Source organism: Rhea pennata, chromosome 1, assembly GCF_028389875.1.
Source record: "Rhea pennata isolate bPtePen1 chromosome 1, bPtePen1.pri, whole genome shotgun sequence".
NCBI classification, from domain to species: Eukaryota; Metazoa; Chordata; class Aves; order Rheiformes; family Rheidae; genus Rhea; species Rhea pennata.
This window is the reverse complement of record NC_084663.1, coordinates 147,059,505-147,087,278: the sequence shown is the minus strand read 5'-3', so window position 1 is coordinate 147,087,278 and position 27,774 is coordinate 147,059,505. Positions and strand designations below refer to the sequence as shown.

General features: G+C 38.1%; 2 protein-coding genes across 4 annotated transcripts in view; one reads left to right on the top strand and one right to left on the bottom strand.

Annotated features, from left to right (window-relative positions):
• Positions 1-862, top strand: part of REV1 (REV1 DNA directed polymerase) — a 62,766-nt gene extending 61,904 nt beyond the window's left edge. For all 3 annotated transcript variants that reach the window (XM_062601596.1, XM_062601595.1, XM_062601597.1), the window contains one exon: positions 440-862. In XM_062601596.1, coding sequence (XP_062457580.1) covers positions 440-551 — 112 coding nt within the window. In that variant the 3' untranslated portion in view covers positions 552-862. The remainder of the gene's footprint in view (positions 1-439) is intronic.
• Positions 863-3,002: 2,140 nt separating this feature from the next.
• Positions 3,003-27,115, bottom strand: EIF5B (eukaryotic translation initiation factor 5B). The gene is made up of 24 exons (XM_062601593.1): positions 27,002-27,115; positions 26,350-26,475; positions 26,183-26,267; positions 25,144-25,789; positions 24,436-24,656; positions 24,099-24,249; positions 22,537-22,632; positions 21,426-21,512; positions 19,831-19,920; positions 17,648-17,952; positions 16,949-17,056; positions 16,679-16,789; positions 15,823-15,890; positions 14,551-14,692; positions 12,814-12,945; positions 12,016-12,198; positions 11,736-11,897; positions 9,463-9,594; positions 8,020-8,151; positions 7,835-7,911; positions 7,576-7,740; positions 6,513-6,651; positions 5,778-5,939; positions 3,003-4,860 (listed from the first exon to the last, which is right to left on the bottom strand). Exons 1-24 carry the CDS (start codon positions 27,088-27,090, stop codon positions 4,753-4,755), a joined length of 3,717 nt encoding a protein of 1,238 aa, XP_062457577.1. The 5' UTR covers positions 27,091-27,115; the 3' UTR covers positions 3,003-4,752.
• Positions 27,116-27,774: the final 659 nt, after the last annotated feature.

Genomic DNA, 27,774 nt, shown 5'->3' with positions numbered 1-27,774 from the left:
TAAAGTGCCCTCAAAACCTACTATTAAAATGTCTTAATTACCTGTGACATTTGTTGGAAGAAAGATGTAGCATGTACATCTCAGTATGAGGGAGGAAAGATGGGGATCCAGAAACTTGCCATTCTAATTCTTCAGTATGAAGTTGTTAGAAGGTGAATATTTTAATCACAGGCTTACAACCACTGCAAGATACTAACATTTACAAATCAGTATGACTCCCTTTATATCAGAAGTATCACACTGAATGTCAGAGCAATCTGAGGCATTAAATGAGGCTTGGTATCTTTAGAGATAGGACATTACAGAAAACAAATCAAGATACCATTCATAATGAACTGTTGAGATCTTATTTTCCAATATGAAAACCAAAAGTTATTATCAAAAGAGCTGTTTCTGTAATAGTAATTTTTTTTCCCCTCTTCTTTCTCTCTCCCTTCAGGTTAATGCAATCATCTGTAGAATCAGTTTGGAATATGGCATTTGACTTCATTCTTGACAATGTTCAGGTAGTTTTACAACAAACTTACGGAAGCACATTAAAAGTTATCTGAACATGTAGTAAAGAGCTTGATGAGAGCCTGGAGCTCTCTGCTAGCTGTGCCATAAGTGCTTGTGAGGTATTTGCAAAGTGCATGATAGTAAAGCCCTGAGTTTTTATAATTTCAAATTTCTTTTTAGACAACAAAGTGTTTTGTACATTTCTTTTCAGAAAGTGCCAAATTTGTCAGTATTGCATGTAAATAATTGTGTTAAAATTCTTTTATTGTAGTATAGAATCTATTTACAAAATGTTTGTTTATAAAGTTTTATGGATTTTTACAGTGAAGTGTTTACAGTTGTTTAATAAAGAACTGTATGTATATTTTTGTACTCATTCTATTTTGTCATGCTTCAGTTTGAATACAGCTAACCCATTTTATTAAAGCTGTAGCTTTGCCTCATTTTGCTAAGTTCTACACAATGACTCTCTACATTTGTAGGAGTGTCTGCTGTATGTTCATCTGACTATGCTTTGTTTCTTGTTCCACTGCCTTCTGTACGGATTTCAAGCCAAGGCAGGACTATTAGCTCATTCTCAGTTTCATTCTGCAGAGACCAAAACCCATGTGGCCCAGCCACTCCCAAAGCACAGTGTTAGCTGAAGCATAATTCTGCTCTGGAATCCCAGCTCTGCATATTCAGGTGTACAGTTCTCTCTGGAGATGTGTGCTGGTAGAAGAAAACAAATTTTCAAAACAAGTATTTTTATATGTATCATCTATCTTACCTGAATTAATTGTCTAACTTTCCACTAGTTACTGCTTTGATCTTTCATAGCATGTTTTATTTAAAAAAAAAAAAAAAAAAAAAAAAAAAAAAAAAAAAAAAAACATCTTCTTTTGAGTGTTCTATTGTTGGGTTTTGAGGTTTTCTTAGACTAGCAAATTTGAGCAAACATTTCTCTATATAAGTAAGTGTATTACCATTTAGATTTCAGATGTATAACCCTATTTTTGTGAGTGCTGCTCAGGACTTACTTAATTGAAACTAGCATCTCTTTTGGATGGTGGTCATGTTGATCAGGGGAGGTTCTGGAGGAGTGGAAGAGAGCAAATAAATACCAGCCCTTTTGAAGACAAGGGCAAGGAGGATCTGGGGAGCTACAGGCTGGCCAGCCTCACCTCAATCCCTGGGAAGATAACGGTGATGGAGCAGCCAATCCTGGATACCATTTCCAGACAAGCAAAGAACAGGAAGGTGATTGGGAAGTAGTCAGCATGGATTTATGAAGGGAAATCGTACCAAACCAACCTGAGTGATAGCTGCCTATGATGAGATTACTGGAGATAAGCTGATGAAGTATAGGCTAGATGCATGAAGGGGGAGGAAGGGGTTGAAAACTGGCTAAAGTACTGGGCTCAGAGGCCACAAAGTCCAGCTGGAGGCTGGTCAGCAGTCCTGGGGCCAGCACTGCTTAACATTTTCATTAGTGACCTGGATGACAGGGCAGAGTGCTGCCTCAGCAAGTTTGCTGATGATACCAAAGGAGGAATGGCTGATACACCAGAGGGCCATGCTGCCATTCAGAGGGACTTCAGCAGGCTGTAGAGATGGCAGAGAGGAACAGATGGAAGTGCAGAGTCCTGCACAGGCTGGGGGGCTAACGCACTCATGAGCAGCATTACAGAGAATGGTCCTAGCAGCTGAGGCCACCAGCATGGCCTAATGGCAAAGGAGGCTGACAGTAGCCTCCTCAGCTGCATTGCCAGCAGGCTGAAGGAGGTGCTCCTTCCCCTCTACTCAGCCTTGGTGAGGCCACACCTGGAGTGTTAGGTCCAGGTACTTAGAAGATAACTATGGACATACTGGAGCAAGTCTAGCAAAGGGCCACAATGATGATTAAGGGACTGGAGCACCTGTCCCAGGAAAAGTTGAAAAAGCTGTGGTTGTTCAGCCTACAGAAGAGAGAAGGCTCCAGGGGAAATCTCATCAACACGTATAAATATCTGACAGGAGGTGGTTCTCACTACCCAGCAAGCAGACAGGAGGCAACAGGCACAAGCCAAAAAAGGAAAGCCCCTCTGAACACAAGAAAACACATGACAGTTCAGTCACTGACAGTGGTTGAACACCTGAACAGATTTCCTAGAGAGGGCATGGAGTCTCCATCCCCAGAGGTACAGAAAACCAACTGGAAGCACTTCTGCGCAGCCTGCTCTCAGTAACCCTGCTCGAGTGAAGGATCACAGAATTGCTTCTCTTCTCTAAGCTGCAGAAACCAGAAGTTTAGAGGCTGTTTATCATCAGATATTTTCATTCTTCCTTCATGCTCTCTGCTTCAAGCCCTCAGATACTTTATTCAAGTTCTCTCTTCCTTAAAACATTCCACAGTTTTAAAGAAGGCATTTTGCAAGTTTCACAATAGGACCTGCAAAAAAATAGCAGGCTTCTCATCAGGAATATTTACCTGAGAAAAGAACATCTTTCCATATTCAAGGAAACAAGAATACAGCACAACCATGTTATTTGACATCTGTTCTTAACTTAAGAACTCCTTTTATTAGTGTAGCTTTCATGATTGCATAGTTTGCAAAAGAAAATTATAACAATTAAATGCAGTCTCCTCACTTTGACACTCATCATTCTATTCTAAATCACTGATATGCCCAGTGATGTGAATATGAACCACACTCAAACCATACTGACAAGGTCCTTTTCAATGGTATGTTTGAAGTCTAACAAAAGGGTCTGGTAAATTTAAACTCCATTGCCAAAGGAAGCCACAGTTATTAAGCATTTGTGATTGATAGAGTCCATAGAACCTAGATTAAAAAAAAAAAAAAAAAGAAAGAAAAAGTGGGGGAGAAGGTTTGAAAACAAAGATCTGAGTGACAAAGAATCTGATCAGCTCCAACTGCTTATTACAAGTTAATTTAAGTATTTTAAATGCTAGAAGCTTCAGCTACATGAAACATTATCAGTTTTATTTCAGTTTGTGCTTTTCAAAAGTATTTGGCTCCTCAAGACACAAGTTTCAAATTACCAGGAGACCATCTGATTCAAGGTGCATCAAGCTGTCAGCCCAAGCAGAATCCCAAGAGGGAAGGAAGGGTATGAAGATACTGGAATTAGACTGACTTTTGGTTATCACTGACAACATTAACCAAATGCCTTCTGCACTGGTTCAGTCCCATGATGTTAGGTGGCTCAACAGCTTTGATGCAGCATTAAAAGTCACAGCTGTCACATATGACAGTCGGTCACATTTGCACATGCTTACCCACAACTCTAAAAAGAAAAGGGACACCACATCTGAACTCCTCCTAGCAACAACCCTCTGGTAATTCAAACTTGTTAAAAACCCAGCCTGCAACTCTGGTACATCTAGAACATGTCAAACAAGATGTGAGCCACCAAAGTTGCCTCGACAGCAGTGCATGCTCCAAGGGAAGTGAAGCAAGAGGAAAAAATGCTGTTGCTGGAATGCATATTCCATTACTTCATCAAGCCCAGAGAGGCAAGCTGCAGTCTGGCACTTCATGTTCTGTAACTGCCCATAAAGTGACACTGTTTACTGAAGCAAACTATAAAACAAATGGGCTACTATGTCCATCTCCTTTATTTGTGGCTCTGCATTATAATGATTACAGGTCGACTTTCATGAACTGTACAAGCAATAAAAGGCGGCCAACTATGCTTTACATCATTGTTTCACACAAAGCAAATACAGAAATATCCAATTGCCTAATTTTCTATTTAAAAAAATTTCTATAGGCACAAAGCAGAAGAATGTTGGAAAAGAGAGTCAAGGGGAGAGGTATGCATAAATAAAGAAGTACTTCTTACATCAAAAATGTCCCAAGAATCACAAAGTCTGCAGAAGCTTGGTTAATCAAATACTGCAGTACTGATTTCATCAGTATAAAAGTGAAAGAGCTTTAGTTCTGTAATAAAAATTCAATTTATTTTATTTTGGAGGGAGGGAAAGGTGGAAGGAAGGTTTAAGAGAAGGAAGGGCAAACTTTAAAACAGCAGCCAGTATTAGGAAGGGCAGTGGGAGAGGTGAACAGGCACATTAGAACCATGGGAACATGTAAATTGACCACTGTCAAACCAGTGTAAATTTCTTGGTTTCTCATGGAAAACATTTTATCCACATATTTTCCTCTTAAACATAAATCCAACACTGTCTTCAATATATGACTTTGTTGGTGACTTTTAGAACAGGAATAGGGAGTTTATTCCTGCCTTCCTGTTGCTGTAAAGAGTTACCTAGATGATTTCAAACACTTTCTTCAGCTCTACAATAAGCTGCCAGTCAGACTTCTGCATTTCATCTCTGAACCAGTCCTTCAGAGCATCAATGGACTGACGACTGATCTGTAATACACAGGACAATGCCATCAGAAACATACACATTTATTAATCAACGTAGTTTGATTGCTGGAAGCAGTTAATCTAAATAAAGGGCAATGGTCTGCACATCAGGAAAGCTAGTCCTAATCACAGTTTTACTGCTGCTCTGCTGCATAACCCGTCTCACCCACTTCTGTTCATTTGTCCTCACATCCTTTGCCTGGTCTGCAATGACTGCAGAAGCCCAGAGCCTCTTGCTCCTTGCGTGGTGATGTGAGCGCCTGTGACTGGAGGGGAGCTCCGTTTCCCCCGGTGCCCAGCATCACCGCCACCCCCTTGCAGCACTGCCCCACGTCCTCGACTTCTAACCGAACAGCAGCTATGCTCCCCCCCCCTCCTTCCCAAGGCATGTGGATACCTGCCCTTAGTGGGAAAAACAGGTCTTAAAGCAGCTTTATTTACCACCTAGTAATAACATGAAGAGCTACAGCTGTGCCTGACAGCAGAAAACTGAGCAAAGGGTCATGTCTAGTCTGAATTCTGTGTTCCAGAATCTAAGCAACTATCTAACACACAAATTTCAAACTAGGCAAATACAATCATTCTGTAATGCCATGGGGGATTGCTACGATGCTTTGAGCACTAACTACATATAAAGGCAAGCAACTACCTAATTTGCCATTTACTCTCTCAGGTGTGGTAATTTGCACAGTATTTTTAGCTGCAGTACTTCATTGCTTTGGTTCTTTTAAGTAGCACTACTGCAAATTTCAAAATAAGTTTATGGAGAGCCTCAGCTGAAAAATGCCACACATGAAGAAAAAGCTTCTGTCAGAGTAACTAACATTTGTAATTACCTAGGCTTCACCAACATTTCCACTGCAAGCAAACAAGTTACCACTAAGCCATAAGCCTTGCGCAAAAACTTAGATTGCTTTTACCTTGCTGACGAGGATATCGGTTGCTTCAAAGTGTCGTCCATACATTTTAGGTGATTCACCAGGAATAGGTTCTATTTTTACACATACTTCTTGGCCTTTTTTTGCAACATCCACTGGCTTATGGTTTATTTCAATACTTGTGACTATTCCAATTTCAACAAACTGTAATACAATGAAAAAGCTGTAATACACATAAGCAAAACCTGCGTGCACACTCTAAGTTCCTGTTTATATACAGGAATTTGTTCTGAAGTAATGTACTGTCAGAGCAGAAAGCAGCACAGCAACACATACTGCAAGGTAAGCACATCATACTAAAAAGGGCAGAAATATCAACTTACTGTAGTTCATCTAGGACATCAATTTGTTACATTTTAAAATGCCAGGAGTTGACTGCACCTGGTGTCAGCTGCAAGAGTGGCAATTTTGCTCATTATGTTGCATCCTACAGAAACTGCAGCAGGGGAAGGGAGGGAGGGATATTGACCAATACCCCCATCCTCCAGCCAGGCTTCTTGGTACTGCACTGCAGAATTCATGAGGCTTTGCCTCTGCTAGAGGCCACAACTGTATTCCAGCAGAGAAAACCTATTTAAGATGGCTAATCCCTGGGAAAGGGACTTGACTTGAGACCAAATCTCATCTCCTGTACGCTGGAGAAACACACACAAATGCCTCCTGGTGTAGCATTCCAGCAGCTACAAGAATAGCCACAGGGAAGAGGCTCGTACTTACATTTTTGCTAGGTACGCACATGGGAGTCCCCTGCTTCACCTGACCTGCTTCCACAACTACGCCCATCACTATTGGGTCACGGGAGTTGAAAATAAACTGAGGGAGTATTTTCATCTTGCAAGGAAATACTGCTATATGCCTAGGAGATGACAAAAAAGGCATTTTGAAATAGATACTGGAACAACGAACATAGTATTAACAGTTCCACCTTCTCACGCATCTTGGGCATTTATTCTAGCAGTGTCACTTGGGGAGAAATCATGAAGGAAAACACTTTACAGTCTAGTTAATTCTAGTTGATACCTGATCTTCAAGAACTATAGGGAATAATAATCAAGCATGGCTGGCATGAAATTTACTTTGAGCAGCTTAGGCAGCCAACTAAGACTAAAAAAAAAAATCAAAAGGAACAGTAATTAAAGTATGATTATATTCTCAGAATAGCATGACAATGAAAGTATTATTGCCACAACTCATCTCAGTGACTCTAAAAAGCCAAGATTTCTCTCTCCTTTCTTTTAATCTTAGCTACACAAACTCAGTTTGGGATCAGGAAAAAGAACTTGTCCAAGGACCAATGATGTGGGTTCCATAAATTAAGTTTTGGATCCCTGTAAGTTCTTGATGATAGCATATCGCATTATTGCGCTCAGGATTAAGCCCTGTACACTGGCAGTATGCAAATATGGAACAGTAGAACCTAAATACTTGCAGTTTTGTTTTCCAACCCCGCAAGACTAACCCATGTGTGACGAGAAACTATGTATACAGAGCAAATCTTAGTAAGAATGCTCCATATTATATGATAGTTTAAACCAAACATTGTAGTTTTTCACAGCTCATATCCTAGTAAATGTAACCCCAGATGGCAACAATTAGAGTGGGACTAAACAATTCCTTTCAGTTACCAATTTGTCCTATCCCCTTCCCCCTTTCCTTGCTCCCCATCAGAACTGCATGCTAAATAAAAATACAGAAACAAGTTAAAATGCAATTTCATTCAGCAATGAAACAATTAAGAGGTAATTTGGGAAGCACTCAAACGAGGATGGCTTGTACTTACTTGAACTCCTCTTGTTTCTGTTTTTTATAGTCTTGTCTGTATTTTGTGAAGGCATCAAATAAATGATAAATTATTTCAGCACTAAAAATCCGAACTCCTAAGCTATCAGCCATTTCCTGTGCATCACGCTCAATCCTTACATCAAATGCCAGAATTACTGCATATCTGCACATAAAAAGTCAAACAGTTTATTAGACCATAAAACTAGAGCTAAGAAGGCAGTCTACTATTCATTTATCAATACAGCAAAGTTACTTACTGAGGGTCATGCTCCAGCATAACTGATGCTTTCATAACATCTTTTTTATGGACAGGACCTATGTTAATTCCTGCATACTGTTGAAGAGGAAAGTCATACAAATCAGTCACTAATGCGGAGTTAAAAAGAAACAGCTATAAGCTAGAGTAAGATCATCATCATTAGATACCGAATAAATTACTTACTGGCACTTCTGATGTTTTAAGAAATTCAAGCAAAGCTTCTAATGAGCCTAAAGTAGAAGCCTGGACATAAACACCTTTCTCTTCCAACTTGATTGCATTCAGTGTTTGCTTCAGTTCGTGTATTAGTTCATCCTTTAGAAAGGAAAGCAAATTTTAGTTCTATTGCTATTATGCTACAGCAAAGTACAAAATCATTCTGTTCAAAAGCTGTTGAGACAGAAGTGATAGCCATGCTGATAAATACCAACCAACAGAATTGCATTATAGTTCTCATGTAGCCCTCTGATATACTGCTTGTTTCTGTCACTAGAAAAAACTCTATTGAGCCAAAACTACCAGAGGATTTTGCAGGGTGATCACATAACACAAAGCAGATGCCCATCTTGACATTAGTAACACTCCTCTGCAGACTACAAATTGCTCTCTCCAGCACAGTAAGTTTTTACCAGTGAGGCTGACTGAACACCAACAAAACACTGTGTGTGGCAGTATCTTTGGTTGCCTGACTGAAGCACAACAATAAGTGCAGAGACTCCCAAAATTGTCAGCTGCAGAGAATTCTGAAAGCCTTTTGTGCTGCAAAGCCTGCGTACAAAACGAGAGGTACCGGAGCAACAAGGCCACCTTGCTGCTTTCAGAGAAGTTAAAAATCCATTTCAGCTGATGCCTCTTAAGAACCTAAACACTCAATCTCGTCTTTTCTGACAGATGAATCAATGTTCCCCTCAACTCTACACGCTCAAATGCCTGCTGCTAGTGTTATCTCCCCATATATACACACATGCACCCAGGCAGAGCCTGTACTTGGGGGACTTCAAAGATTAATCTTCCTTTAGAGAAAAATGCAAGTAGACAGTTCAATGCTACATGCTTAAAAGTGAACTAACACTGATCCAATAGTGTTCATAATGACAAGTGTTTTTTTTCTTTTTAAATTAATATTTTGACCTTGCAAAACAGGAACAACTCGTCTGAATTTTGGTTTTAGACAGCTGCATTCTTTCTTATGTCACTCAGATAGCCTAAGTCACACAAGAAACGTCACAGGTAGAGTCCTAGTTTTTCCAGTTCTGATATTTGAAGAACTCCACTAACATATTGGCCTAAAATGATTTCATTAAAATACAGTCACTACAAACAGCAAATCAATAATTAACATATATTCAAACTGCACTCTCCACAAGCAGACCCACTCCAATAAGATGTCAGGAATAGGCTAAGAATCAAGATACCAGAAGTGTCACCACACTAACATTTCATATGGAAACAAAGCTACAGCATGTTATTTTAATAGTTTTCAAAAGTGAAATAAGCAAAAATCATTTGCATATCGAACGCTCACTGTTTGAATGAACTTTATCACTCTCAGTTTGCGCATCTTACTTCAGTATTAGCCATCCCCATAGATCTGACTGCAGCTCTATACACTAAGGAACACCTCACCTTGAGGACTGGGACTTCATCCTCTTTATAAGCTACAAGTAACGGCAAACCAGCCAATGTTTTTTCCAAATCTTTCCCAAGAATCTTCACACCTTGAGCAGCCACCACTTCTTTGTGCTTTTCATACTGGTTCTGAAAAGAAGAACACACACTAGCTAAGCACTCATGCAGTACTGAGTAGTTAAACTTGCCCCCAGCAAGCAAGGCAGACAGCTTGACGGTGAAGCCCAGCAGCTCCCATCTGCCTTCAGTGATTTCCTCTGCTTGTCATTTCCGAAGATGCATGTTTTGGCCTGCGTGCTCACCTCCTCTCCCCTCATAGAGGGGGCAGGCAAGTGACATGCTGCAAAACTGATGAGACAGACAAAAAAGACAACATACTAAAAAATAGCAAGCAGTGACATAAACAGCTGCTCACTAAAGCACAAAATTCTGCCCCACACAGAAAGAGGCTGACAGCTTACGTAAAGAAGTCACTACTGAGACTCAAGCGACAGCCCGAGGCTCTGTGCAGGAAGAGCTGCCTCCTCCCCCTGTCCGAGGCCTTCCATCGGACTTTCTCAGGTACCTTCCCGACAGAGCTGCATCTGCAGCTTCCCAGGCACTCTACAGATTTCCCTCCCCAGCCTGGGGGAACTTCAAAGGTCCCTCAAGGTCCTCTACAGCATCACGAAAGCCAGGTATTTTTGAAGACCTTCAAATCAATGTTTAAATGGTTCGCCATTTGTTTGGGGGTTTCTTTTTTCCCCTCTTGTTTTGCAGAATGTCTCATCCTTTCCTTGAAACTGCAAGGCAGCTGCCTTCCTCCATAAAGATTACACATTCCTGTAAGCCTCTTTTCTCAAGCCTTCCGCAAAAGTCTGTCTTACTTCAGGGATGACACTTTGCCATGGACAGGCTGAACTGAAACATACCTTCAATCCTCTGCTTCAAAAACCCAGCCCCCCTGGATCACTTGCCTAATTTAAGGTTCTCCAATTGAGCATCTTTCCTACTAGCGCTGGTAGCTTACACCCCATCTCCCAAAGTACAGAAACTCATCTAAAGACATTGTTGACGAGAACAACAACATAACAGACTGCAGATTAAGTCCCACAAAAGAGCTCAGTCTCATAACATACCAAAACAGTCCCACAAGAGTTTTTACCGTGTTTTAAATAAAGTGAAGCAAACTGACAGAAATGCTTTCAGTTCATACCTTATAGCAAACAGAATATATTCAGATTCCAACAAAGGAGAGGTCTTAACCTATGGATAAATATTCCCTTTCCCACTTTCTAGCAATTAAGTCATGACTGTAAAGCTGCACTTCAGAGCAGGAAATCTGGCTGAAATTCTTCAAACTGTCCTACCCTTCAGCTGTATCATCAGGCTGCCACAAATCCAACTGGAAAAAGTAGCTCTTGTCCTCCTATTTAAACTTGGCCAAGAAGCTTTTGTTCAGATTCCACTTTGCTCTCAATAATTCACCCTTAAGCACCTCTGAAGCCACGATGGTCTCACAGCAAAAGTTCACCATGGCAGATGAACAAATGCCAAGGTCAACGCAGGCCCCCCAAACTAGCAATTACTAGTATCATGCTACAAGAATATAAAAGTTTGCAGGAAGGGACCCGATCTGATGCTAAGGACTACAACCACCCACAAGGCATGCTTCTCCAAAGTGGTCTTCTCAAATTTATATATATTAACTTATAGCCTTTAGTTTCTGCAACTCATCTTCATTTCACAAAAAGCAATATAGAAAGGATTTCAAATTCAGTGCTCCTCCCTTCATAACAATCCTATTAAGAACTAGGACAGCAAAGCCTTCAACACCATGAAAGTGAGGTCTGTAGATTCTGCATCTCCTCTCAACTACTAGAAACTCACTTGTTCAGTCTTCAAATCCAAATTTAAATGCTTTTTTGCTATTAAAAAAAACAAACACACTTACAGATTACAGTGACTTTCAAGTTAAAATGTTCTGTTACACTCCTAAATGGAAATTTAGGATGAGTATCTACCTTCCACACATGCCTGAATCCCTTAAAATAGGCACATATTAATCCTCACTGCAGCAGAATTCCTTGATCCTTTTCTTTGACACGACTATAATAGACAGACCAATACATACATGCACGGGCAGGCACACACATACAAAAAAAACTCTAGATATATACTGTACCCCCTTTTAACTCATCTGTAGATACTGCTACTATATCTGCAGTCTGCTACATTTTCAGTTTTATTAAAACATGATTTTTCTGGTTCTAAATTTCCAGTTTCCATACCTTAACTCGCAGCTCCTTCATAGGAGGAGGTAACAGAAGACCTCTGATCTGAGTTACTATAGGACCTTCTACTCCAGGAACAATGATGGTGTCTCCTTCTTTCAAGCGCCCATTAATCAAAATAACATCTATGGTTGTGCCCATACCAGGCAGTGCTTTAACCTGCATGAAAGGGAAAAGAAGTTACTCCCTTAACCACTTTCAACATACCTCTTTAACCAAGAAGCAAAGGGGAGGGAAAAATTTCTAAATGGATTTCAAAGAACAGCTGCTGAATTACCTCCATTACTTGAGCTCTCAGCTCTTGACACTCAGCCAGTCTCTTGGTCAGCATAGTTTGCGTTAGTTCAACAAGAAGAGCTATCAGACTTCCCATGCCATCCCCTGTGTGAGCAGAGGTAGGTACAAGAGAAACAAAAGTGCGGGGATCCTTATTCTCATAAAACAAGGCAGCATTCAAGCCCTAGAATCAAGATCAATAGTTCCAGGGGGAATAAAAAAAAAAAAAAAAGTATTAATAATAATGTTCAGTCCCAGCCAATTGCATTTTTTTTTTTAATTCCAATTTAAAAAAGCCACTGTTACCAACAACATGCTACAGAACATGCAGCCTCAACCCACACTTGAAACCAGTATGGGATAACTCTACAAAGTAATTATTATTATATTCAACTTCTGGACAGCATTGTATGTCACCAACAGAAGTTCCCAGAATTGATGCAATTCATGTCCTGCCAGTGTCCAAGGGAACAAGAGAGATGAGTTCCTCTCAGGCAATTCCCCAAAAGAGGGGAAGAATAGCGACAGAAAACTTGATCTGCTATTTGTGATTCCATTGACCATGCACAGCAGTTAGCTGTTACTTTTCCCCAAACCAGCACTCCATGGACAGAGCAGTTGAAAAAGAACAGCGTTTAACAACAAAAGAAAGTTTGGCTTATGAAAAATAAACACTGATTGTGTTAGAAAAGATGCTGCAGTTTTCTCTTAATATTAGAAACCTGTTTCACAAAACAACCTACAAGTTGCTTTCATTAATGCTTTTGTTAACAAAACAAGCTTGAAAATTCCAGCTTACCTGTTTTGCAAATTCCACTATGATAGCTTTTGCACGTTCTTCAAATTCGTCTTTTGTATTCTTCTTCTGCTTCTTCAAAGTGACAGCTACGTCTGTATCTGGACTTTTTTTCCAATCATACAACCTATCAATCTTGAAAATACAATATTAACATTATGTCATCTTACATACTTTTTGAAGGGCCTCTTTAGGCTTATACCACTCATTTGTGAAAAATACTTAACCAGCCAGAATCAGCTACACTTTTGCTCCAGTAGTCAAATTAAGTGTCTTATGTGGTTTAACTGCAGTATTTTCCTGTCTCCATATTTACCTAATATTGGGCAATATTTCACGAGCAATATGACTTCAGGTTTTAAAAACTTGATCTGTATTGATCTAGGTTCATATGCAAACAGCTTGTGTACATTAATTACATGAAGTTTAAGATAAAACAAATTCAGAAAAAAAAAGATTCATGCATAATTCCATATACACACAGATGAGATTTTCAGGAAACACCCTCCACCCAAAAGAGAAAGCACTATTTTTAAAGATCTTATAAAGATCTTATAAAGGTGACAATCTGGAACCTTGCGTATACTGCTGCAGAGAAAGGAATGCAAAGGGGTTGTTCAGAACACTCGACTGCACGCTGTAGAGAGATCACTAAAGTTTTCAAAGCAGATCAAACTTGGTCCAAGAGACTATGTATGTTTAATCTAAATTCCTTGTTAGCAAATTTCCACAACATTCACAGGCTTCACCATACTGCAATATACACATATCTCAACTAACATATTAGTTAGACATCACAACTCTGTGCACATTACGATCATACTGCTTTCCAAGCCTCGTATAATACGAGTTTAGATTTGCTGGACAGCTCAGGACTATATATTTAGAAAACGGATGAAGACGTAGACATGTGACAAAACTGTAACGTGAAAAGCAAAAGCTTTTGGCTATTTAATCGCGGGGTCACTGTAAGCCTTTACAGTTCTTTATCCAATAGCTTTTTAAAAGTAGATATCTTCGGTAACAAGATAAGTTTTCTCAGTTCTAATGCCTTTGGTCTTAATACTTATTTTTGAAAGTGAGCTGCAGTTTTTACTGCTACATGTGAATAGTGTTATAAGTTGTCTGTCAGCATATCAGATAACATCCAGAGTCATTGGACAAAGTTTCCTTAATACAATTCATGTAAGTCATGGAAAAAAAATAGCTGTCACTACAATTTCTCATGCATAAACACTGACAAGGCTGAAAAATAACTAGCTCTACCATCTAATACTGCAAAACCTAAAATATATGTCACAGTAATATAGTTTTTAATATTGAGCACTGGAACTAAGCCTAAAAGCCAGCCTATCTTCAACCTACAAATCAACAAGTATCATTAACTAAAGTAGATACTTTGAGTGAAGTTTGTCTTTCAGCTTTATAAAAAGAGAACACATCTCCACACAAACCCATCTAAGTAGCTCTAAGAAAAAAAAAAAAAAAAAAAAAAAGATAAAGCTTACAGACATGAACCATACACTCAGGTCATAAGATAAAAAATTATCAGCAAGAACTCATGGAAAATCCACTAGATTGTCCTGCAAAACTCCATAAAGCCATATATTTATTGGGTAGAGGTGTCAAAAAAGCAACAAAAGGAATCTAAGAACCACTGCTTCAAACAACACAAACAATGTGAAACAAAGTTTTCAAATGCCGAACATACTATTACAGATGTCTCAAAAGCTATCTTACCTTGTTGAGAGCTACTATAAAGGGGCATTTCTTAGATTTTAACAGATTTATTGATTCAATTGTCTGAGGCTCCAAACCATGCATGATGTCAACTACAAGAATAGCAATATCACAAAGAGAGCTTCCTCTATTTCTTAAATTGCTGTGGCATTAAGAGAAAAAAAAATGTCATGTAGCAACAGAACATTAAGAAAAAACAAACAGTATTAAACTTGTATTGACTAACAAAAAATAAAAACTGATCAAGCAGTTACTTGTCACACAAAAATAGAGCTACATACCAATTAAATTACCCCCCCCCAAAAAAAAAAAATCACACTAAGTTTAAACTCCATTTAACAGTATACATTTGAGTATTTGTAGGCAAAAATAAGAGGACACTACTATTCTCCAAATAGATTTGGGGAAAAAAAAAAGAAAAAACTAAGATGCATTCTGATTTGTTCTGAGTAAGAATAAGATTTCACTGAAATACAGCAGTATCAAATCTGAATGAGATACACTATTATTCAGTACTATGTAAACCCTTCAAGATCAGTCATCTGTGGTACATCACAAAAGCTAGCTAGAAGATGAAGAGCATCAGTGAGAAGATGCCAAGAAACTGATGGTACATTAACAGGTGTCCTAGAACTTGGCATTTCAATGCTTTTAGAGGCTTATGTTCAAGAATGTGACAGCAAAGCCACCTTAACATCTTTGTTTGGGTATTCTACCAGAACACTACCTCAGTGCATACACATACATATTACGGTTAACTTAGTGGCTTGTTTGCATGTCATTAATGTTTGTAGACAGTATATGAACACTGCTAGGAAGCAGTTGATTTTTGCTATTGATAACTTGTAGCCTTATGAACTCCATTATCTTAACCATAGCTCTGAACTGGAGGCTAAGATAGAAGCTTTAACTCTTTTAAACCAGTACTTATGTCATCTGAGATTCTCACCTTTTTCTCTTCCAGCTAGCTTTCTGCTTCTGTCTTTTCTTTCACACTAACTATTCAGAAATAAATTTACTTTTGCATGCTTTTTCAAATACTCATGGCTCAACTGGCATGAAGACAGAAAAGTTACAGGCCAGCAGTTAATCAGATACAAAAAGCACCTGCAAAGCAAGCAAATCCACTTACTCCTCTACTTTATTATTATTATTATTAAGCAAGAAGAAACAGTGGATTAGGGAAAGACTTAGTACTTTGTTAAAATACACACAGACCATGATTTAACCATCATTTCTGAAGAGAACAATATTGTAAAAAATGAACTTTACCTGAAAGACTCATGTCCTGGAGTGTCAATTATCAGCATTCCTGGAATTTTTATGTTCTCTCTGTCAAACTAACATTTCCAAATATTAACCATCTTGAAAAGATTACACAAGGGAAAAAAATAACCTTGAGAGCTCAGAGCCTCAGTAACACCCGCTTCAAAAATCTAGATACATTTTAAGCAGGGCTGGCACCTTCTATTAGCCAAATCAGTCAAAGCTCATTTCAATACAAAATACAAAACGCTAATATGATTCAGCACATCCCCTGGACATCAGGTAGCCATATGCTTAGCTAAGAGGATTTGTAAGACAAGGCAGCCTATAGAAAAAACAGTTCAGGCTAGCGAGATTGTTGTAGCTGTCTTGCACATTTACTCCCCTCCACTGACAATGCAGTTTTAAGAAACTGAGTAAAATCTTAACAAGTGCACTACAGAATTGAGAAGCAGTTTTCTGTTTGGGTTTTAAAAGAGCTGTTGCTGCAACCTCATCATTATACTCTGTAACAGCCAATGTTCTATGCAAATCTTCCTCATTAAACACTTCCTCAGCAGTTGACTGACTAGTTTTGTAATTATGAAATTCTTAAGTTACAAGTAATATTCCTGTCCCTTGAAAACAACTGTCACTGCTGTTTTTTGGTCAGCTGTTGTTAAGTAGGTACAGAAGGAGAACCTCCCCTTTAGACAGGAGAGGAAAAAAAAAGAAGAAAAAAGCACGCACCCACAAGTTAACTGCAATACTGGAGATAAGGAAAAGGTGGCATCTACTCTTGCCAGCAAATCTTACAAGGCCTAAATAGTAACTAGTTTATATCTTTTTTTTAAAAAATAGTATTAGAAGTGCTATAACTTACATTTTTCACCATCTTAGTTTGCTCATTAATAGCTTCAAGGGGAACATTAGTTGCACCAATCTGCTGAGTGATACCACCAGCTTCACTGTCCTGTACATGAGTATGGCGGAGCTGAAGACGACACAGCATAAAGAGCAGAACTCAGAAGACAATAGGAATATTTGTGTGTAAGACTATTTATACTCATGTCAGAGGACACTATTGTCAAGAAAAATTGCATAAGCATGGACAAAAAAAGATGCAAGGAGACTACTACATTCTGCATCTTACCTTATCTAAAATCTTGGTCTTCCCTGTGTCTACATGCCCCAGGACACAGATAACTGGTGCTCTGAGCTTTTCAGTGTTCACATTCTTGCTGTTTTCAGCTCGCCGCTTCTAGTAAAATAGATTTAAAACTGGTAAGTATAAACCAAAGAAAAGCCTCACCTCTTGACCTGTTACATATGCAGAACAGAGTTAATTTGGGGACTTAAATTTTCAAGGTAATTTAAGCAAGGGTAATTGGCAAATCAATAAGAAATCCTCATAGTAGCAGCTGAAATGTGGACTACTTTATTACAATCTAGTAGGCTAAGTTGTTACATTCACTAACATATAGTTTTAATGGTTCATTCTGAAGCAGCATCTTTGGTCAGAAAAGAGAAAATCAACAACTACAAAAAGAAATTGAACAATTCAGAAATGTATTTTTAAAATTAAAACATCTATAAGGGTACAACTTTGAGGAAATGACACTGAAGTACACATTCTTTGCAGTCAAGTCCTCTAAAGTGAAATATTTAACCCTTTTTTCTCTCTGATTCCAAAATAAGGAAAGAGATCATCTTCTGGACTTGTCTAAAAGGTAGACATGACATAGACAACATTTTGACAAATATGGTTAAAAGGCCTTTCTTTGAACTGAAGATTGAAAGTGTTTCTTATACAATGCAAGAGAGTCCCCCAAATAAAGCCCATTTTTAATACCTCAATTCTCCGTTTAGCTTTGTCATAGGCACGCTCTTCTTTAGTGCGGTCATCATCAGAGTCATACTCTGAATCAGAGCTAATCTCCTTGCTAGGCTTTTTCTCCATAGATTGTTTTCCAATAGGTTGGGAATCTGCCTCTCTCTCATCTGAAGTCTTTTCATCTTCATCATCACTCGCTTCACTTTCTCCATCTTCAGATTCTTCGCTCTCCTCCTCCTCTTCTTCCTCCTCATCTTCCTCATCCTCCTCATCCTCATCCTCCTCATTTTGTTCTTTGACTTCAATGTGGACAGGTTTGCTCTCTAGCAAAAAAAAATAGAATAAAAATAAAAACAACACTTTACACTAAAGTAAAAATCTCTATCCAATTCAGACTTGTCAGGAGTGCGTAACAAAACAAAAAACCTACGAGAATCCACTATATGAGAATGAGGAAGAAGATCGGCTCCCTCTGAAGAATTACTACGCAAGGTAATTTTTCAGCTTTCTACATCAAGTTTTTCATGTCTAGAGCTGCCGACTTAAGTGTTTAGAATCTGTACAAGCAGAGCAAGTTTGCGGAAGGGAGGGAATAAAGATATGATTGGTCATTTTCAAACTTTGAGAGAAATAAAATGATGTCCTTTAGAACATGATGCACTTCATTAAGGAATGAATTCACTAACACACTTCAGCACAGAAGCAACACTCCAAATTTAACACAATTAAGACCTGAAATTCACTGAATCCATAAAGCACATTTAAACACAAAAAGTAAGAATCCAAACGTCTTGATTTTTCAGATCTTTAAAGTTCCATTTTAAGGTTTTTTTGAACAGTTTAAAGACTTATACCTTCCAGAAGAATTATAATTAATCAAAAAGTAATTTTCTTTCTTTGAAGTCTTCCTATTTCTTGTACTTGTGAAATCATAGAAACAACTTACTGAATACTCTTCGAAGCCATGCATTGTTCCTTACAGAGGTGCTAGCAGGCATGCTGCTCTTAGCTATCTTTCCTTGCTACAGTGGAAGTCTGTCAGCTTAGTAATACACTAAGTCTAATCCTCAGAAGGTTCTTTTGCTAGATTGCGTTGACAGATCATTCAAATCTGATCAGCCAGTGGGATGTGTAGGATGCAACGTTCTCCTCAGGACAGTGGCAACAGACCAAAACAGACTTAAGATAAGCAGTCCTTACTAGTCAAGGTAAAACAATCCAGCAACACAGAAACACCCATCCGTGCCAAAATATAATTCAGACTGTTCAACATATACATATATAAAATACCAAACTTGAGAGCACAGGTGCTAAAAGCATGGGGCTGAGTACACTTCCAAACTGGTTTCTGATCTTAAGAAATTATGAAGATAGATCACCGAAGGACTAAATACAGTAACCGACTCCCCTTCAGAAAGATTAACAGCAGCACTGCTTCCTTCATCTCTGGAAGAACGTATCTGAGAAGTTATCGTGCTTGCTGAGCTCTAACTCTTCTGGATGTGTTGCTGTCAGCTAGAGACAGAATATGGGCTTTGGCATGCCCAGTACAGCTATTATGCTCAGGACATGAATGTTCTGGTAATTTCTCCCTTTCTTCCTCCCTCCCTTCTAAAAGTAAGGGACAAGATAGCTAGAGCTTACTATAACACATGCATACTACCCTTCACACTGTCTCAGTCCCTTGCTTATTTGGAAGCTTCTCTCATAGGTATTCTAGAAGTTGAAAAATTTGTGTAGCAGAACTGTTAAGGTTTGAAAATAGTTATTGGAGAAATGTAGTACATGGTAAAAGGTTTCCCTAAGCTTCTAGAGGTGGTTTAAGCACCTCTAGAGGAGACTTTCGCTCCTGTAAAGCAGATTTTATATAAATATATATATGTGTGTGTGTGTGTGTGTGTGTGTGTGTGTGTGTGTGTGTGTATTATATACACACACACAGATTATTTATTTTAGGTGATAAGTACATTATGAACACTTCAGAAGAGTCCTAAGGAGTCCCTTGACAAGAATTTGAACAGTTTCTGAAAGCTTTGCCTTTAAGGAGGCAAGGTGCTTACACCCATTTCCAATCACCCTCGCTTCATCATTCATGTAACTGTGCAAAGGAGAATAACATTATTTTCTCCAGAAAAAAACAAACAAAAAAAAAGTTAGTCCAAAAGAAAGCTGTTAATCAGAAAAAGCATCCATGTGCCCACCTTTCTCTCCATCTTCATCACTAACCATAGCTTCCCAGTCATCCAAACCTGCATCTTCTGTTTCTTCTTCTTCCTCCTTTTCTTCTGAAACTGAGAAATTCAAAACAAAAATTAAATAAAAAGAGCAGCCCAGCAGAGTTTTTAGATGCTCCTTCCTTTGACATACCCACTGTTGCAACTTTTAATTTTGCTTCTACCATAGTTCTACAAATTATCTCCAACTTCCTAAATAAAAAGATTCTTGACAGATAAGCAGGAAAAAGTAGTCAATCTTCACTAATGATGCATACTTAAAAGATAATCCTCACGTCACTCCAAGAAGTTTTATAACTCTAGCACCATTGCCTAACAAAACTTTTTTGGAAGACATAGCTAAACTACCATAAATCCAGTTCCTGTCTGCATATCTTATAAGCAGATGCTTAATAAATAGCATTAATCCCTACCAAAACCATGTGCCTTGAAAGGAGCTGCCCAGTTTACCATTTGTTACGCATGACTAGCTGTTAAAAAGGTTGCTTACAGTATTAATTTTATTTAGTAGGAGAACAGTGAAATATCTTTAAAGTGTGCTGTTTTAAGACTGCAGGTGCCTTAACAAAATTATACAACACCGTGAATTCCAGAAGCATTAATATTCATTCCCTTAGAAACGCAGCCAAACATCCAAAGACACCGCAGTTCTTCAGAGACAAATGGAAAAAGTAAACTTTCAACCCTCTCCAAAAGAGACATTAAAAAAAATATATGTGATGCAGCAGAACAAACGGTCATAAAACTTCAGCTATTTGAAACCAACAGAAGTAGTAAATACCAGATTACTAGAACATTAACTGTGAACTAGAGTTCTGTCAGAGAACCCTCCTCCTTCATGGCAATGGTGCTGCTCCTTCAAGAGAGAAATCAAGCTAGAATTGGCATACATATTCAGCATATTTTCACAAAGCTGGAAGCTTTGTCAGTACTTAACTAGCTTAACAAAGGTAAAAAATTGAAACTGAGTCTCCTGGCTGAGGCAGAAGTCCAGTAGGATGCTATTTTGCCAACACAAGTACTATGTATAGACAATAACGAGAGCAAGTGTCACATATCAGACTGAAAAGTCTTAGTTCCACAAGCCAATCAATATCCACTGCATTCAGCACTTGTGAAAACAAAACACTTAGAATCAGGAACACAATCACTGTGAAGACTGCAGTATCAATATCAGAAGGGGGCAGGGGGAACATGCTGCCTCTAACAGCTGACAAAATAGACTTTTAGAAACAAATGAAGTGAAGGTGGTCGATCGTAAGACACTGAATGGCTGCCTGAGCTAATTGAGAACTAGAGCACACCCAGAACATGGGACCTTCACATTCTCAAGCTTCATGCCTTTTTATTCCATGCAATTCCCCTTTTTTTTTTTTTTTTTTTTTTGGGGGGGGGGGCGGTATGGAAGCAAATCAGCAACTACCTTGACAAAGGATGGCCACTCAGCCCCCACTCAACTCAACATGACAGAGTGTCCAAAAAATAAAAATAAAAATAAAAAAAGCTTGCCATACCTACCACCACAACAGCCTTATTACAAATTTAACAACACTGCTACTGACCTGGTTCTACTGGAAGAGGAGTCTCTTCTTTTACTGGTGTTTCTAGTTCTATAGCATCTTCAGCTGGGGAATTTATCTCCACAGTTTCTGAAATTGCAAGAAAGTAAATAAACTGCTACATTCTCTCAAAGTTCAAGCCAACCTAGTTATAAATTAAGTATTAACCTATATATCTATTTCTAAGTTGTACTGTTATGAGAAAACTAACCAAACACCTGTTTATTGAGCTAGAACACAGTTAAACTGCTTGGAAGGCCAAATATGTCTCAAAAAACCATCACATTTTAAATAGATGTAGTGGATAATCAGCCAGTTAATGGCTAAAAGAATTACCTTACTTTCGAACACAAGATTCTGGGATTTCTTTAACAACCAAACAAAAAAATATTGATTCAAGTGATTATTTTTTAAATAAACAATGTCTTGGAAAAAGAGCCACAATATCACAACAAAAAAAAAACAATGAAGCACAAGAGTCTAAAGATTCTGGAACATTCAATCCATTCAACCTATGCCTAATTAGTATGATAAAAATGAAGTTTGAATTTTCAGTTTTAAGATAAGTTTTAGCTTAAGTTTTGGGTTTTTTTAATTAAAATGTTCCTTGTGGTCCAGAAAGCTGAACACTATCTTTACGCACAAGAACACAAGCAAAACACCTCTGTCTAACTTAAATACTAAAACTGGCATCAATCCCCTTTTATTCTGGAGTGTCATCTTAGACTTAATAGCAAGTCCTCATTACTTACACTTTGTTGCCTTTATTCTACATTCACACAATATTTATTCTAAGCACAAAACATCTAACCTCACATGCTTAATACTGTTACATTCTATGCAACACTTACAAAGTCTAAAGACAAACAAATTTTAAAGACAAAACAGATTAGGAAAAAAATACTGGTCAAGCATATTGTAAAACAAAGGATTAAACAAGCAGTCTTCAAAACATCTGTGATCTTAATACATTAGCACTGACATGATGGGGTAGGGAGACAAAGGAACTCACAGGCACCTTGACACACAATTAGTTTAGGATTAGTTGATTCATACTACAAACATTTCCTGAACTGTGACTAATTTGTTAAGTATCACCATATGCAAACCACACCTTCTTTATTTTCCTGCTGCTGTTGTTTCTTTTTCTTTTTATCTTCATATATTGGCCTTTTCTTTGGCACAGAGTCTTTGGATGGCACTTCAACACCTGCAAAAATTAGCAAAAAAGGTGATTACTTGCTAAACATGAGGTTTGGTTTACACAAGACATTTTCCACACTTGCAAGGTAAAATAGTAGAAAGAATGGAAAGTTGATCCAATGCATTTTCTAGGTGACAAAAACCTGAGTCCAGTTTTCAAAAGTTACAAAACTTGAACTATTTAACATCACTCAAATTCTCTGAATGCTCTCATATAAAGTAGCCCTGTCCTATTACTAAATGGAAAAAAAGTCAGACCACAGAACTGAAGATTTGAAAGTTTCCATCACATATTTAAACGCGCTTTCATGAACACCTCCCTTGCTCAAGTTTACCAAGCATACGTCAATTGAAAATCCTCTGCATTGAATTCATTTTAAGATAGTCTGCCAATTGTCCTAATTTCAGACAATTTGGAGCAGGTAAGATACATCTCTTCTTAAAAGTTTAGTTAGTAGATAGCATTTTGCCTTTTGCTATAAAGGCTATATTTTTAAGACTAAACAGATTTATTTTAGGTACTAAAATAATGACAGTTTGAAGTCACCACCTTCATTTTCACCTCACTTCCTTGCAGTACCACTGCAATACTGGAAGGGATTCAATTAAAAACAGAAGTTTGATGCAACAACAAATTCCTCATTTAATTATTCCAGTACTTTCTAACACACTTGGAATTCCTTTGGGTAGTTTAATTTACTGAGATTTTTGACAGAAATTGAATTGTGGCAGCATAGAAATAGGATTCTGAACTGCAACAGCAATTGCAGAGAAATAAGAGCCTTCGTACAGGTCTTTCGAGAGTTCCAAACATTGTACTAGCTACAGAAAGTCATTCTTTTTCCCAATCCTCCTTCAGCAAAATGAGATACTGGTTCTCTCCAAATATAAAAATAAGGATATTCAACCTCTGAAATTCACTTTTTCACTTAGCCATGTGGACAAGTCACCAGAAAATAATTAGGACATGGGCTTACACTGTATCAGATACAGGGCAGTATGCGCGTACACTCACTTCACTGCAAGGAAAAAGCAGGTATTTCACTGAAAAGCATGATTGCTTCTGTACTCTTTTACCAAAGCAAATGCAAGATAGGCAGTTCCTATGGACTAGCGAGGCAAAATAATGATCTTCCTTAAGTGACCAAACAAATCAATCCAAGAGGATCCAGATCACTGGCCTTCCCAGGTCTGCCATCCAGCCCATCTGCTTTTGCTGGCCTTTGGGACTGAGCAGTCAAAAGACTGCTATAACTAATATCTTAAAACTGTAAGCAGAATGTATTAACAAGTTAGATACCTAAAATATAAAATATACAAACATTTAGAGCTGCTAACAAAGAGTGCCACTCTGCCTTCCTTGACAGATTTACATATGGAATTATTCAGTATTTGCCCTCCTATCGCCAGACAACAAAATACAAATGTGAAGAACAGTAAGGGGTATGAAATACTATTTTCATTACTACTTACCCTGAGCTTGGAGGAGCTTAAGAGTAGCCTCCGCCCTGGCTCTGGCTTCTCGTTGGGCTTTTGTTAAAAGCTTTCCCTCCTTCTTCAAACGCTCTTTCCTCTCTTTTTCTTTCTGTTTCTTCCTTTCTTTCCTCTCTTGTTCTAGTCTTTCCTGGAAAAGGGTTACCAAATAAACCATGTATAGATTTTAAAGTGTGCTTTAGAGAATCAAAAGTTGGCAGAAGTATATATGCTATTGACAAGAAACATATCAAGTAAAAATCTGGCAATCAAGCCAACGGGGTAGAGGTTAAGATTACCACCTCCCTCATTCTATCCTCAGAAAAATTTAAGGTACCTCCTCCTTGCGCTTAGCTTCTAGTTCCTCCAGTCGTCTTATACGTTCTTCTTCCTCTCTTTTTGCCCTTTCTTCCTCCTCTTTCATTTTAGCCAAGGCTTCTTGCATAGCTTTAACTGTGGCTTTACTAGGACCTTTTTTCTTCTCTTTTTCTTTTTCTTCTTTCTCACCTTTCTTTTTCTTCTTGTCTTTTTTCTTTTTGTCCCCCTCATTGTCATCGGCTGCAGATGAAAAAGGTATACATTCAAAGAAGCCAGAAATTTTAGAGACTCCAAACACAGTTAAAGTACCACACAAGACTCCAAATAGAGGAAACTGACTAATATATAAGCACTTCAGAATACAAAAAAAAAAAGGAAAAAAAAAAGAAAAAGTCCCTTAAATTACAAAGACAGGGTCTGAAGTGCTCAGGTAACAGGTGTCTAGGAATAACTGGAAAGTGAAAAAACGTTTGGATTACAGACCTAGAAGTGTATATTGTAATCAGAATTCACCATCTGGCTTTTTCTCCCATGTACCTGAACAAACTACAAGCCAAGAAAAAGGGCCACATGCTAGCCAATGTAGTAAGGCAGAAAAGGTTACCAAATGTCTAGTGTTTCTGACTTAAAAGAAAACAGCAAGTTATCTTCATCACCTGCTAACTCTCTGGCTTCCTTATTTAAAAATTTTGTTTAAATTAAGTGTATTAGAAACTTTGTTACCAACCTTCTGTTGCTGCAAGAGCCTCTCCCTTTTCCACAGGGGCAGGGGCTTCAGATGAAGCCTTCTCTTCAGCTTTCTTTGGAGCTTCCTTCAGCTTTGCTGGTTCTTTACCAGCTTCTAGTTCTTCTTTCTCTTTCTGCTTCCTTAGTTTGGCTTTTTCCTCCTCACGTTTCTTCCTTTCACGCTCCTTTTTTTCTGCCTTTTTCTGAGCCATTGTTTTTACTTTGAATGAAGGCTCCTCTTCTTCATCTCCACTTTCAGCAGCAGCAGGGGTGGGCTTTGGTTTGGGGGTTTTCTTTTGTCCTTTTCTAGGTTGGGAGACCTCATCTGATTCATCACCACTCTCTCCTGTAGACACTGCCCCCACACGTTCTTTGCTTTTTTTAATATTAGCTTCATCATCTTCTGAGAGGTCCTGCTTTTTATTTGACTTCTGAGTTTTCCTTTTGTTTTTCCTAAGCAGCATTTCACTATCATCATCATCACTGCCAGAAAGCATTTCTTGTTTTGCTTTCCGAGTTTTTTTAGATTTTGTATCTTTATCTTCCCCTTCCTCACTGTCATAGTCATTTTCAAGACTCTTTTTATTCTTTCCTTTACGTTTTTTGTCCTGTTTTGATAAGCTGATTTCTTCACTGTCATTTTCAGCCTGGTAATAAACAATGTATTATCAGTCATGAAGAATGATATGCTGTGCGTTCTGAGACATAGCATTCAGATTTCAATCTTCTCTTACTGAGAGAAGATAAAGTTTGAAACGCAATAGACTACACTTCTACTTCTATACTAGAAGGTCCACAATTAAAATTTATTATGCTTAGTTTTGGATGATCATCTACATGTAGACATGACTTCTGTTAAAATCTTTCATAGGTGATATTTAGTACAAAAGCATGGTCAAGTCTGATTAAAAATAATATACAAACTTAAGTTTCACTTAGGACTCCCAATGATACTGCAGCATGAGAACTTTTCTGGGACAGTTGTGAATGGTATTCCAACTATTTCTTACTAAATAGCCCACCTCCCTCATATTGGTCACCTTTCCTGTAGAAGGTTCCCTGTCAGCTTTCCCTCCTTGAGTCTCTAGAGACAGTTCTTCCAGCTCCTTCAGGATGTCATCTTCACTAAAATAAGAAGGAAGTTATGGGTTTTAGTAACTGAGTTTATGTATAACAGAATAAAATAAGACAGATGACAAATATTTACTCAAAATCCTGTTTCTTCTTATCTTTTTTCTTTTTGCCTTTAGATTTCTGAGGCTCTTGCTCCTTTGCAGCTCCCGCACCTTCTATCTCAGCAGCAAGGGCATCAATATCAATATCATCTTTTGCACTAAAATGCAAAAGAGAAAGCAGAGTTATCAAGAGTTCAAGTTAGTTAAGTCACTAAAAAGTAGAAAGTAGAAGCCATCTACATAAAACAAAGAAAAACTTCAATCTAAGATCAACCAGAGAACGTGAGCAACGCAGGGGCAGGAGAGTTGTTTAACAAATCATTATGCACTGATATCTTATTCCCCCCAGTACACCGAAAATAATTCACACTTTAGGGTTTTATGTCTCCAAGAAAACATTCAGCTCTTGCAGTACTAACTTATAAATTTTAGATTGGAGATTTGATTAAACTTTTTGGAAGAATATCATTACAACTTCAATATTTTCATTTAGTACCTCTGGAAGACAAATTCTTTAGTCATCCATACTATAGGAAACACCACTGATTGAAAAGTAACCTCCTCCCCCAACTAAAAGTGTAAAAGTGAAGCACCAAGCAGAAAAAGTGTTGGAATTCAGTAGCCAAATTCTATTAAAAAGCATTTATATGCTCCTTTAAGCACTCTTTTGCATGAAACAGTTACTGTATTTCGATGAATCTTGTATCTTGTAGGTAAGTGAAAGATAAGTGGAAGCTCTTCACAGTTTCCAACTCCTGATAACAGTTGCCCATGTTCTGCCACCACACTGAAAAGTTTCATCCCTATCTGTCAGGAAAAGAAGTAGTCAGACAGGAGAGAGCACAGTACACCTCTTTCCACAGACTCTAAAAACAGATCACGAGAAACACTAACAAATTGGCAACCATTTTCATCACTTCCTTAGTGTCCCTTCTCCTAGGCCTAAACAAACTTGCATGAAGTTTCACTAGGCACTTGATAGAATGAGATCTAATGAGAAGAGAAACACATCAAGTTTTTCTTTAAAGTTTGTTTCATTTCTCAGTATGATTTCTTTTCTGTGAAAGTTGCTCTTTTGGGCCTTTATCAATGGTTGTAGTTCAGCATTTTTAAAATGCATTTCCTTTACTTGTACCCACAGGACTGAGTGAAGTGTTACATCCAGAACAGGTTTTTCCATGCTACCGCACTCCCAGTGCAACTGTAAGAAAGGAGACTTACCTATTCCTTTCTGCACACTTAACCTTCCAGGCTTACATGCCACTTGCTGCTATTAAATCAATAAATATCAGCATGCTACTTGTATCATAACTTGCAGTTTCCAATTTTCACCAATACACTATCAGTATCTCGGTTAACTCCTTCTTAGACATGCAGGTGGAATATAGTTCTTCATTACACAATTTCAGTCTACATCACCACCACCCAATCATGACAGCAGAAAAAAAGTTGACCCA

Coding starts and splice junctions, on each gene's coding strand:
- EIF5B (XM_062601593.1), bottom strand. CDS start 27,090: ATGGGCAACTGTTATCAGGAGTTGGAAACTGTGAAGAGCTTCCACTTA. Junction 12,199..12,813: donor TAGTGGAATTTGCAAAACAG/GTAAGCTGGAAT, acceptor TCTTGATTCTAG/GGCTTGAATGCTGCCTTGTT. Junction 6,652..7,575: donor CAGAAACAAGAGGAGTTCAA/GTAAGTACAAGC, acceptor GTCATCTCCTAG/GCATATAGCAGTATTTCCTT.